Here is a 13,161-nt window from a genome sequence, read left to right on the forward strand (position 1 = left end):
GGAATGAGAATTACCCCCATGATGGCATACCATTTGCAAAAGAAGACAACCCAAGGTATTGCAAATGGGGTATGTCCAGTCTTTTTTAGTAACCACTTAGTCACAAACACTGGCCAAAATTAGCGTTTAATTTAGTTTTTTACTTTTTTCACACACAAACAAATATGAACGCTAACTTTGGCCAGTGTTTGCGACTAAGTGGCTACTAAAAAAGTCTGGACATACCCCATATTGAATACCCTGGGTTGTCTACTTTTAAAAAAATATGTACATGTGGGGTGTTATTTAGACAACCCAGGGTATTCAAAATGGGGTATGTCCAGTCTTTTTTAGTAGCCACCTAGTCACAAACACTGGCCAAAGTTAGCATTTATATTTGTTTGTGTGTTAAAAATGCAAAAAACGCTAACTTTGGCCAGTGTTTGTGACTAGGTGGCTACTAAAAAAGGCTGAACATACCCCATTTGCAATACCTTGGGTTGTCTTCTTTTGCAAATGGTATGCCATCATGGGGCTAATTCTCATTCCTTGGCTACCATACGCTCTCAAAGGCAACCTAACCAATCTGACAAATTTCAATAAAAAAAAAAAGTAAAATCAAGCCTTATATTTGACCCTGTAACTTTCACAAACACTATAAAACATCTACATGTGGGGTACTGTTATACTCAGGAGACTTCACTGAACACAAATATTAGTGTATCAGAACAGTAAAATATATCACAGCAATAATATCCTCAGTGAAAGAGCTGTTTGTGTGTGAAAAATGCAAAAAACTTCACTTTCACTGACAATATCATCGCTGTGATATGTTTTACTGTTTTGAAACACTAATATTTGTGTTCAGCAAAGTCTCCCGAGTAAAACAGTACCCCCATGTACAGGATTTAGGGTGTCATAGAAAGTTACAGGGTTAAACACAGTGCTAGCAAATTAAATGATCTGGACTTTCGGCCTGGGTTGGCAGGCAGGTCCCTCGAATTGCAATCATTAAAATTACTTAATTAGGTAAAAATATTACATAAATATGCACGTATAATTTTAATATATATACATATTTATATATTTGACGTCTACGTGTATATTTATGAAATTATTTATGTAATTATGTATGTGGACATATGTATATTTCGTATTATTTTTATTTATTTATTTATACATAGATATATATATCATTACATTCTAAGTGTATTTTGATATAAATATATATATATCAATATCAAAATACTGTTAGAATAAAATTGCATATATATAATTTTTTTTTAATTATTAAAAATTATTTTTATTTTTTGTTATTTATTTTTATTAACATATTATTTGTATTTTATAATAATATATATATACCATATATATAGTTATTATATATATTGTATATATTAGTGTGTAATTTAAATATAAGTGTATTTTTATATTAATATACGTATATATAAATATAAAAATACACTTAGTATGACATTATATATATGATATATATACATATACATATTATTTTTTTTTTACACTGATTGTTTTTTTTTTAACTTTATTTTTGATTTTTCACTTGCAGGGAGACTGCCTGTCAGCACAGACAGTCCCCCTGCAGGCAGACACATGGACCCCTATTGCGGTCATGTGATCGAGTGATCACATGGCCGTGGGGTCCTGATCTGCCGAGGGGGGACTGCCCGGGCAGACAGGCAGTCCCCCTGGACCGGGAGGAGAGCTGATCGCCGCCGTGGGACCGACGGCGATCAGGTAAGTTGCCCAAGACCGTTATGACGGTTCAGGACTGTCAGCGGTCCAAACGCACGTTTTACCGCTGACAGTCCTGAACCGTCAGCGGTCCTTAAGGGGTTAAGGACTGGGCCAAATTTATAAAACAAAGCGTAAAAAAAAACTTGGCATTTGCGCTATATGTCTGTCCAACCGTAATTCACCTCTTTCATATTAAATGCACCCCCCTTATTATATATATATCATTTTATTCAGGGGAAACAGGGATTTCATTTAATATCAAATATTTAGCTATGAAACATAATTTAATATGAAAAAATTGGGAGAAAATAAGATTTATTTTTTTAGTTCTACATGACATTTTAACTGTCAATGTCATAATACTGTTTGCTTTTACTGCAATAAAATACACATTTGTATTCAGCAAAGTCTCACGTGTAAAACAGTACCCTCTATGTACAGGTTTTATGGTGTTTTGGGAAGTTACAGGGTCAAATATAGCACGTTACATTTGACATTGAAATTCGCCAGATTGGTTACATTGCCTTTGAGACTGTATAGTAGCCCAGGAATAAAATTTACATCCATAATGGCATACCATTTGCAATAGTAGACAACCCAAGGTATTGCAAATGGGATATGTCCAGTCTTTTTTAGTAGCCATTTGGTCACAAACACTGGCCCAAAGTTAGCGTTAGTATTTGTTTGTGTGTGAAAAATGCAAAAAACGCCAATTTTGGCCAGTGTTTGTGACCAGATGGCTACTAAAAAAGACTGGACATACCCCATTTGCAATACCTTGGGTTGCCTACTATTGCAAATGGTATGCCATCATGGGGGTAATTTTCATTCTTGGGCTACCATAGGGTCTCAAAGGCAATGTAACCAATCTGGCGAATTTTAATGTGAAAGAAATGAAACAAGCCTTATATTTGACGCTGTGACTTTTGAAAACACCATAAAACCTGTACATGAGGGGTACTGTTGTACTCGGGAGACTCCGCTGAACACAAATATTTGTGTTTCAAAACAGTAAAAAGCATCACAGCAATAATATCGTCCGTGTAAGTGCTGTTTGTGCGGAAGAGGACGGATGTGCCGCGGGGGGCCAAACGGAGGGCGTATTATTAAATAGGGCGTAATAGTACGCCCTCCGGTCTTAAAGGGTTAAACTCCTAAATGACAGTGAAATTGCAGGGGAATGATCTATACACTAAAACTGCTTTATTTAGCTAAAATAATTAAGGTGACTATAGTGTTCCTTTGAGGTTGATGCTGCGAGACAAAGTATTTGATATCTGGTTCGATTTTCGTAAGGAACAAACGAAGGTCTCCTCTTTCAGTGATATTCAGACAACTTCTCTATTTGCTCATATTATGATTTGTCATCTGTGCATCAGCTCCCCTCCTCAATTCCCCTCCACCCCCTTTTTTCCATTTTTTTTACCTTCCTTATAGCAATGCCCAGCAGGAAGGCTGAACTAGGTAGCCCACTTATTATTAGCTCTCGCGAGATTTACACTGGGAGCTGACCGAGGTGCTGAACGGACGGCGCAGAGGAGAAGGGAGCTGACAGGAGCTGCAGGACAGGTAAGTAACATCTCTGCAGCCCCAGTCTGTATTATGGCAATGCAAATTGCCATAATACAGACTATTGACTCGAGTATAAGCCGAGTTGGGGTTTTTCAGCACAAAAAATGTGCTGAAAAACTCTGCTTATACTCGAGTATATACGGTAATTGCATGAAAATTTCATTTGTTGTAATTTGTATTTGCTCATTCATCTTTCGGACAAATGGACGAATAGACCAAGTCTACTATCAGTAGAAATGAGGCACAAAGATCTCGTGGGACAATGGAGGAAGGGCGGGACATTGTGTTAGAATTTTCTGTGACAAAGGAAGTTGAGCATGGTTAAGCTCCACCCTTATAGTCCTCTAATTAGTCCTCCAATTTGTATTGTGTTTTCAAGAGAAATAGAACAGAATAAAGATAAGTACAAATTGGGAAAGAGGAAAAGAAGAGTAACAATAGGAGAAAGGCAAGTTTTCAGAGCCACTTTAATATCAAACGTTTAGCATATTATAATCCAATTCTGACAAGGCAAAGCCAGAACAAATGTTACAAACAAAGAGGAGAAATTGAAACATTGCTTAAAGGGACACTATAGTCACCTGAACAACTTTAGCTTAATGGGGTTGTTCAGGTGATCACAATAGCTCCCTGCAGCCCTTTTCAGGTAAACCCTATTTTCTGAGAAAATACAGTGTTTACCTTGGAAACTAGGAACACCTTGAGTGGCAGTCACTCAGACGGCCACCAGAGGGACATCCAAGTAAACTGCTGCCTAATTCACATTCATCACCTTTGAATTCTTCACGCTTGGCTGAAGACATCAAACGTGCTATCAGGACACAGGAGGCACTGTGAAAGTGCATCCTGTGTCCTGTAGTAACCCGGAGGCTGTCAGCAATCAGAGCCGACAATATGGGAGATAAGGATTTCCTGCACACAGCGTGGGCTCAGGCTGACAGGCTGAAGGCAGGAGAATCTACTGACTTCAAACAGTAAGTAAACTTATTTTAAAACTAGAGTGAGTGAGAGAGTGAACATAGAAATAGAGTGTGTGTGTCTTTAACAATATTTATTTACAGTGTGTGTATGAATACAAACACTATATATAGTGTTTGCATACAAACTTTTGTCTTAGGAGGGTTGCAGTTGAAGGGGGCGGGCATAGACAGCGAGCTCTGGCACATGCACACGAGTACAACACTGATGTCATCGGAGGATCCCACAGGATCTTCCATAAACAATGCCTTTCTTTTACCCCTTAGTCGCTGTGACGAAGTGCCCTTCGCCACTTGTGCCTGGAGAGGACTAATTACCAGCCTCTTGCGGTATGACTATGGTCCCTGGGAGATTTTGCCAGTTAGAAACACCATTTGGACTTATTGGTGTTTTAAAAGACTGTTCTGGCCCTTTAAATGGTACTGGCACAGTTCTGCAACTTCCAATAACTGTCAGAAATTCAAACACTGTCTGGCTTTATAACTGTCATATATTCAAACACTGACCTTATAACTGTCATATATTCAAACACTGTCTGGCCTTATAACTGTCATATATTCAAACACGGTCTGGCCTTATAACTGTCATATATTCAAACACGGTCTGGCCTTATAACTGTCATATATTCAAACACTGTCTGACCTTATAACTGTCATATATTCAAACACGGTCTGGCCTTATAACTGTCATATATTCAAACACTGTCTGGCCTTATAACTGTCATATTCAAACACGGTCTGGCCTTATAACTGTCATATATTCAAACACTGTCTGACCCTTTTAACTGTAATTTTGTTTTCCTCTGAGGAGGAGTTGTTTTGCTGCATGAGTGCTGTTGCTTTTGTGTGATCATTAAACAGACCTGCTTGACCCTTTCTTGAAGCCTTGGCTCATGCTTGGGGGATGGGATAAGTCTGCAGTGCTGATGGTGTCGGTTGGAGTGCTTGAAGTCCTCGGCAAGCACTAGGAGCGCGCGGAGGTACTCTGTCGGAGTGCCAGCGGGTCCGTCGCAGTCGCCACTACTGACGGCTTGACAGCAGGAGCTCTTCATTTTTGTCAAGTAGGAAAAATACATAAGCAAAGTAGTTCCTACTTTGTCTTACGATATTATTTTTGACTGTGTTGGAATATCAGTGAAATTCCAACACAGTAATTTGGAGTATAAATGCAAATTTGTAAGGGTGGTGGGCTGCTTTAAAGGGTAACTCCAAGCAACATTACCACTGCAGGCCACTGTGGTGGAAAAGAAGCAAGGAGTAGCCTGGCGCCATTTAAAAAAAAAAAAAAAAGGAGGGGTGGGGGGGAGGAAACGTTTTGCAGCAGTGTGCGTTTAGTCTGGGTCCGCAGGGCACCAGAGCTGCTAAAGCCAGATTCCGATCCCCCTGCTCATTCAGCTGTCAACTTAGCACTCTCAGCCAACAAATGGAATATGCAGAATTGGCATTAGCCAACCTGGAACACTCATTCCAAGCTGGCTAAAGATGCAGCTGGAGGTGGAGTTAGACCATTAGATATCTAAGCATGTACACTATTTCAAACTTCGTTATAATATTTTTAATTTGCTATCTTTCCTGCAAAAAGTCTAGCTCTATTGGAACCCCATAACCCTATTCCCAATTCCCAAATTTAGTAAAACTGATTTCCCATAATTTTATCGATCTGAAAATTCTGCCTCTTTATACATGGAAGCTTCTACAATTGCCTTTTTGCATTTGCCAACAGGAGCTACCACGCTCTGCCTAGTAGCCTGTCAGAGAACTAGTCACAGTGACCCAATGCTAGAGAAAGACATACCCAAGAGAAAGTAGGAACCACTGATACCTTTGTGTGTCATCCACAATAGATACTTATAGTGATAGGTGCACAGATGATGTCCTTGGACAATGTAAAATACTGCTATTTCTAACAAGCGGCCATGTTTACATTTGAGATTACACCAATTGGGTATCAGACTACCACTAGAGGCACTTCCTAGTGTAAACTTAAAACAATAAAAATAATAATATATACATTTTTAAGGTTAACCAGACATCTTAAAATGGTTATCATAAACACCTTGAACATTTCAGACATTTACAGTGTTATTTACTAAAGTGAGAAATGCTGGTTATTCAAACGAAGATCCAAAATTTGTGCCAAGATAGTTTGATTAGATATAATCTCCAAGTCACTTGAGGTTTCAGCTTGGCTATTTGGTCTTAAATTTTAAATCTACACTGCTGTCATTTTAGTGAACAAGCCTGTAAAGGCTATAATATTAGCACACTAAATAAATACCAAAATACACCCAATAGACACACAGTTGGGAGTACAAAATGTATATACCTTGTCAGAGTTCATACAGGTGCACACAAAACAACCGTGGGAAAAAGTTAATTTAACAAATAAACTTTTACATTGCAGGATTAAGGGGGGCAGGGACATTGCACCCAGTCCACTTCCATGAGCTGAAGTGTTCTGGGTGCCTATGGTGTCCCTTTAAGCACCAGTGAGTGTCAGTCAGTGAGTGACTATGAGTGTCAGTCAGTGAGTGACTATGAGTGTCAGTCAGTGAGTGACTATGAGTGTCAGTCAGTGAGTGACTATGAGTGTCAGTCAGTGAGTGACTATGAGTGTCAGTCAGTGAGTGACTATGAGTGTCAGTCAGTGAGTGACTATGAGTGTCAGTCAGTGAGTGACTATGAGTGTCAGTCAGTGAGTGACTATGAGTGTCAGTCAGTGAGTGACTATGAGTGTCAGTCAGTGAGTGACTATGAGTGTCAGTCAGTGAGTGACTATGAGTGTCAGTCAGTGAGTGACTATGAGTGTCAGTCAGTGAGTGACTATGAGTGTCAGTCAGTGAGTGACTATGAGTGTCAGTCAGTGAGTGACTATGAGTGTCAGTCAGTGAGTGACTATGAGTGTCAGTCAGTGAGTGACTATGAGTGTCAGTCAGTGAGTGACTATGAGTGTCAGTCAGTGAGTGACTATGAGTGTCAGTCGGGGGCTGCACAGCCTGAGTGTCAGTCGGGGGCTGCACAGCCTGAGTGTCAGTCGGGGGCTGCACAGCCTGAGTGTCAGTCGGGGGCTGCACAGCCTGAGTGTCAGTCGGGGGCTGCACAGCCTGAGTGTCAGTCGGGGGCTGCACAGCCTGAGTGTCAGTCGGGGGCTGCACAGCCTGAGTGTCAGTCGGGGGCTGCACAGCCTGAGTGTCAGTCGGGGGCTGCACAGCCTGAGTGTCAGTCGGGGGCTGCACAGCCTGAGTGTCAGTCGGGGGCTGCACAGCCTGAGTGTCAGTCGGGGGCTGCACAGCCTGAGTGTCAGTCGGGGGCTGCACAGCCTGAGTGTCAGTCGGGGGCTGCACAGCCTGAGTGTCAGTCGGGGGCTGCACAGCCTGAGTGTCAGTCGGGGGCTGCACAGCCTGAGTGTCAGTCGGGGGCTGCACAGCCTGAGTGTCAGTCGGGGGCTGCACAGCCTGAGTGTCAGTCGGGGGCTGCACAGCCTGAGTGTCAGTCGGGGGCTGCACAGCCTGAGTGTCAGTCGGGGGCTGCACAGCCTGAGTGTCAGTCGGGGGCTGCACAGCCTGAGTGTCAGTCGGGGGCTGCACAGCCTGAGTGTCGGTCAGTGAGTATGAGTGTCGGTCAGTGAGTATGAGTGTCAGTCAGTGAGTATGAGTGTCAGTCAGTGAGTATGAGTGTCAGTCAGTGAGTATGAGTGTCAGTCAGTGAGTATGAGTGTCAGTCAGTGAGTATGAGTGTCAGTCAGTGAGTATGAGTGTCAGTCAGTGAGTATGAGTGGCAGTCAGTGAGTATGAGTGGCAGTCAGTGAGTATGAGTGGCAGTCAGTGAGTATGAGTGGCAGTCAGTGAGTATGAGTGGCAGTCAGGGATTGTAGGTGAGGCCTTTCCCAGCTCTCCCCCTCCTTTCTTACACGGTAATATGGCCGGCTCCCCGAACCACCACCGGGTCCGGAGCGTATCTCAGTAAGTACTCATCGTCCACTACCCGGCCGCGACCCGAGTCAGGCTCCTCACTATCATCGTCCTCTTCTTCATCCAACTCGTAGATAGTATCGAAGTCCGCCATATTGGGCAGCAGCACGCTCATGACGTCACCATAACGGAGTTGGAACTGCGGTGACTGCGACTGACGGCAGAGGTGGGCGGAGCCTAGGGAGGAAAGAACACTCCCAGCATGCTCTTTGTGCGGAAAGGCGGGAAACACGTGAGTTAGCTGGGAGGGCTCCTCACTATATGTATCTGGCTGGTAAAACAGGTCAAGGTGAGCAGTGTATAAAAAAACACAATGTCTGCCGTGATTATATCTGCAATTTCCTACACCCTTTATTCATGGCTGGAAATAGCACTGAGAGACTTTGCAGACATTCATGTAGAGATTGTGGGCATTTCCTGGGTATGAGAGCACTCAGACATGCTGTGACTGCCTCACCGATTTCTGACATCACTTAGTGGCTTCGCATTTGGCCACCAGATCCTAAAAGGTAGACCTGTGTATTGACCTGACTTTTAGGGTATCATTGGGTAAGATTTTAACGCAAGCATGTCAAACCCAAAATCTAACACGGGCCACATAAACAAGGTTAAAGGTTATGTGGACCAAAAAAAAAAACAACCTTAAATTTTCATAGAAACGTAGGTTTATTTGAAAAGTACAGTATTAAAAAACCCAAGCATCCCCACTCTACTAAACCATAGCACCCCCATCTACTAAATCCCAGTCCCCCCCATATATACTAAATCTCAGTTGTCCCCCCTCTACTAAATCCCAGCACCCCCCTCTAGCCAACAAGCAGACTCCACTCACTTTGCCGCTGCCAGTATAAGAGTCTGGCCTCTGCTATACCCCAAATGGTGCCGTCCGCACCCTGTGCCAAATCTGATCCTCCCGCTACTTCTTGAAACCCTGTGAAGGTGGAGCACGTCAGAATGTGACGTGCCGTTGCATGCCTCCATGCACCTACAGATATTCCACTGTCCAGTTGCAGCCAATGCAACACTGACCAACACACACACTCACTGACACACTCATAGACACACACACTTACTGACAGACATAGACAGACACACTCACTGACAGACACACACACTCACTGACAGACACACACACTCACTGACAGACACACACATTCACTGACAGACACACTAACAGACACACACACATTTACACATCATTTTCTTTATTGCGCCCTACCTTTGGGAGCCGATGTGGGGCTTCTCCCTCGGTTCCAATGGGGAACTTCTATCTGCTCTTTACTGCGCCCTAGCGCGCAGTTTAGTGATGCCGAGTGCCGGAATATTAAGTCATATTCCGGAGCCCAGCTTCACTACAGACTGCGCGCACGCGCGAGGGAGCATAGAGGAGCAGGAATACTGAGCTCCCTTGCTGGCCCTCCTCCTCAGCCAGGTAAGTTTTACCAGAGTAGGCACCTGCAATGTGGGGAAAGCAGGTGCCTACTCTGCTTTAACACCAAGCATGTACTCGCAGCTCGCAAAAATGTCCATTGTGGGCCGCAGGCCGTGAGTTTGACATGCTTGATGTAAAGGGTCACGTTTTTTGGTGGTGAACCGGGCATATTGTATCATTGCAACTATAATTATTTATGTAGTGCCAACATATTCAGCAGCTCTGTACAATAGAAAACAAGACAGACATGTTCTAACAAAACTCATATGACATACAGGAATAGTAGGTGAAGAGGGGCGTGCCCAGAGAAGCTTACAGTCTGATAGGATGAGGGACACATACACAAAGGGAGCTGAGGCAATTGAGTGATCTGAATGTACTCAACGATGGGAGGGGAGTGCACAGTAGGTGCAAGACGGCAGAGGACAAGGAGTTAAGGGGATAGCTGATAGGCTTCTTTAAAGCAGTATGGTTTTAGGGATTTTGTGAAGGACCGCAGAGATGGGGAGAGTCGGATGTCCTGCAGGAGGAGATTCCAGAAAGAGGGGGCAACCCTGGAGAATTCTGTAGGCGAGAGTTTGGGGTAGGTGTGCTTGAACAGGACAGTAACAGGTCGTCAGCTGAGCTGGAGCATAGTTGCTAATGAGGTAGGAGATTTAAGTAGGAGCACGCTTATGGAGAGCTTTGTAAGAGATCGTCAGGTTGAATATCTGGGATTAAAGCAGCATTGTCATGGTTCGTTTTCTTTCAGTTTTCCTTTTCTTGTTCCCCATCTGTCTTAAAGGTTTATTCCAAATACCATGACCATCAGTGTTTTGAAGTAGTCATGGTGCCTAGGGCCTGTGTGTTTAGTGTTTCACAACGAAACACTGCGCATACTGAATTTGACCCCTTTGTTGCCGTAGGTTTTATGGGGCGTCATTTGCCAAACTGAAACAATTTTGTCTCATTACCTGGTCACCTCCATCAGAACCAGATTTCCCACTGCCTGTTACCCTTCAACGACCCATGACGGAATGTTCTTCCCTTAAAAACCCATGATGGAATAATTTTGTCATGCAGTATTTTATCAGCAGGATCTGTTTCTCTGCAAGCGTAAGGGAAACCGTATTTCAGAATTAGTGGTCCAAGCTGACCGATGAGTTGTGTGCAACGCTCACTTAGAGCTCTTAAAATGGGGATTTAAATCCCTCCATGTTAAATCTTTGTGTGAGCATGATTAAATCCCTGCTCACACTGGAGAGACCCAGGTATCAGTTTCTGTGTGAACAGAAACTGTCAGGGCCGCACTGCATGCTCTGTGCTATTTTAATTAGTGCTGGGATTTGCCAGTTGCCCAGCACCAATGACAGCATGTCCTGCACCTAGTTTTTCTGCATGAGAGTTATCTCTCTGTCATGCTGTAAAAAGCCAGGAGATGGATGCAACACATGCTTTGGTGTTATCATTGATATAATGGAAAAACATTTGGGTTAGGATTATTTAAGGATTAGTATTAGGTTTATTTTTAGGATTAGGGTTCGGATTATGGCCAGCAAGGAAATACCTCAGCTGTAATCAGCAGAGGGAATCTTTCTATCACTATTGCTAGGGTAAGGATTATGGTCAAGATTATGGCCTGATTAGAATTAGGCATAGGATTCAGGTTAGGATTAGAGATAGGATTAATTTAATTTGAAATTAGTCTGGATATCAGCCAGGTGGTACTTCGCTGGACGTCTTAAATCCTGGTTGAATTCTGCAACTTTAGAATTTTACTGCAGGCCCGGATTAAACTGCAAGCAGAGTGAAAATAGTTAAAAATCCTCTGCAGCGCAAGAGCTTACTAAGCAGCCGCTACATTAAAATAGTTTTAAAAATGTATAAAGTGAAATCGTATTGGGATCAATAAGACCTCCATACTACTATAATAGAGATATTGTACCTCCCTATGCCCCTCATTTCCAATTTGACCCTGAGTTCTCTGATTGGTTGGTTAATCAGCCAACCATTCAAAGGGCTCAGGGTCATATTGCAAAGTATTGGAAATTTTCTGTGAGTGCTAATTCTGCAACAAGCCCTCCATGGGTGAAGATGGATTATTTTTGTCATGGTGTGTTGTTTTTTTTTTTTTTTTTTCTTTGGTGATTGGGCTTTTTTAAATTTTAACCCCTTAAGGACCACTGACGGTTCAGGACCGTCAGCGGCAAAACGTGCGTTTGGACCGCTGACGGTCCTGAACCGTCATAACGGTTTTGGGCAACTTACCTGATCGCCGTCGGTCCCACGGCGGCGATCAGCTCTCCTCCCGGTCCAGGGGGACTGCCTGTCTGCCCGGGCAGTCCCCCCTCGGCAGATCAGGACCCCACGGCCATGTGATCACTCGATCACATGACCGCAATAGGGGTCTTTGTATCTGCCTGCAGGGGGACTGTCTGTGCTGACAGGCAGTCTCCCTGCATCTGTAAAATCAAAAATAGTGTAAAAAAAAAAATCTGTGTAAAAAAATAATATGTGTATATATATATATGCTATATATACATGTATTATATCTATATATACCTATATATAATATATGTATATATATCATATATATAATGTCACACTAAGTGTATTTTTATATTTATATATACGTATATTAATATAAAAATACACTTATATTTAAATTACACACGAATATATACAATATATATAATAACTATATATATGGTATATATATATATATTATTATAAAATACAAATAATATGTTAATAAAAATAAATAACAAAAAATAAAAATAATTTTTAATAATTAAAAAAAAATTATATATATATATTCAATTTTATTCTAACAGTATTTTGATATTGATATATATATATTTATATCAAAATACACTTAGAATGTAATGATATATATATATCTATGTATAAATAAATAAATAAAAATAATACGAAATATACATATGTCCACATACAAAATTACATTAATAATTTCATAAATATACACGTAGACGTCAAATATATAAATATGTATATATATTAAAATTCTACGTGCATATTTATGTAATATTTTTACCTAATTAAGTAATTTTAATGATTGCAATTTGAGGGACCTGCCTGCCAACCCAGGCCAAAAGTCCAGATAATTTAATTTGCTAGCACTGTGCTTAACCCTGTAACTTTCTATGACACCCTAAATCCTGTACATGGGGGTACTGTTTTACTCGGGAGACTTCGCTGAACACAAATATTAGTGTTTCAAAACAGTAAAACATATCACAGCGATGATATTGTCAGTGAAAGTGAAGTTTTTTGCATTTTTCACACACAAACAGCTCTTTCACTGAGGATATTATTGCTGTGATATATTTTACTGTTCTGATACACTAATATTTGTGTTCAGCGAAGTCTCCTGAGTATAACAGTACCCCACATGTAGAGGTTTTATAGTGTTTGTGAAAGTTACAGGGTCAAATATAAGGCTTGATTTTACTTTTTTTTTTTAATTGAAATTTGT

The 13,161-nt window shown here is 41.6% G+C and overlaps 1 protein-coding gene across 1 annotated transcript in view; it reads right to left on the reverse strand.

Moving 5' to 3' along the window:
- Positions 1–8,392, reverse strand: part of LOC134572838 (cysteine-rich hydrophobic domain-containing protein 2-like) — a 47,033-nt gene extending 38,641 nt beyond the window's left edge. Inside the window, exon 1 of the mRNA XM_063432079.1 lies at positions 8,194–8,392. Within this exon, the coding sequence (XP_063288149.1) occupies positions 8,194–8,369 (176 nt within the window). The 5' untranslated portion in view covers positions 8,370–8,392. The remainder of the gene's footprint in view (positions 1–8,193) is intronic.
- Positions 8,393–13,161: the final 4,769 nt, after the last annotated feature.

This window comes from Pelobates fuscus, chromosome 9 (genome assembly GCF_036172605.1).
Source record: "Pelobates fuscus isolate aPelFus1 chromosome 9, aPelFus1.pri, whole genome shotgun sequence".
In the NCBI taxonomy this organism is placed as follows: Eukaryota; Metazoa; Chordata; class Amphibia; order Anura; family Pelobatidae; genus Pelobates; species Pelobates fuscus.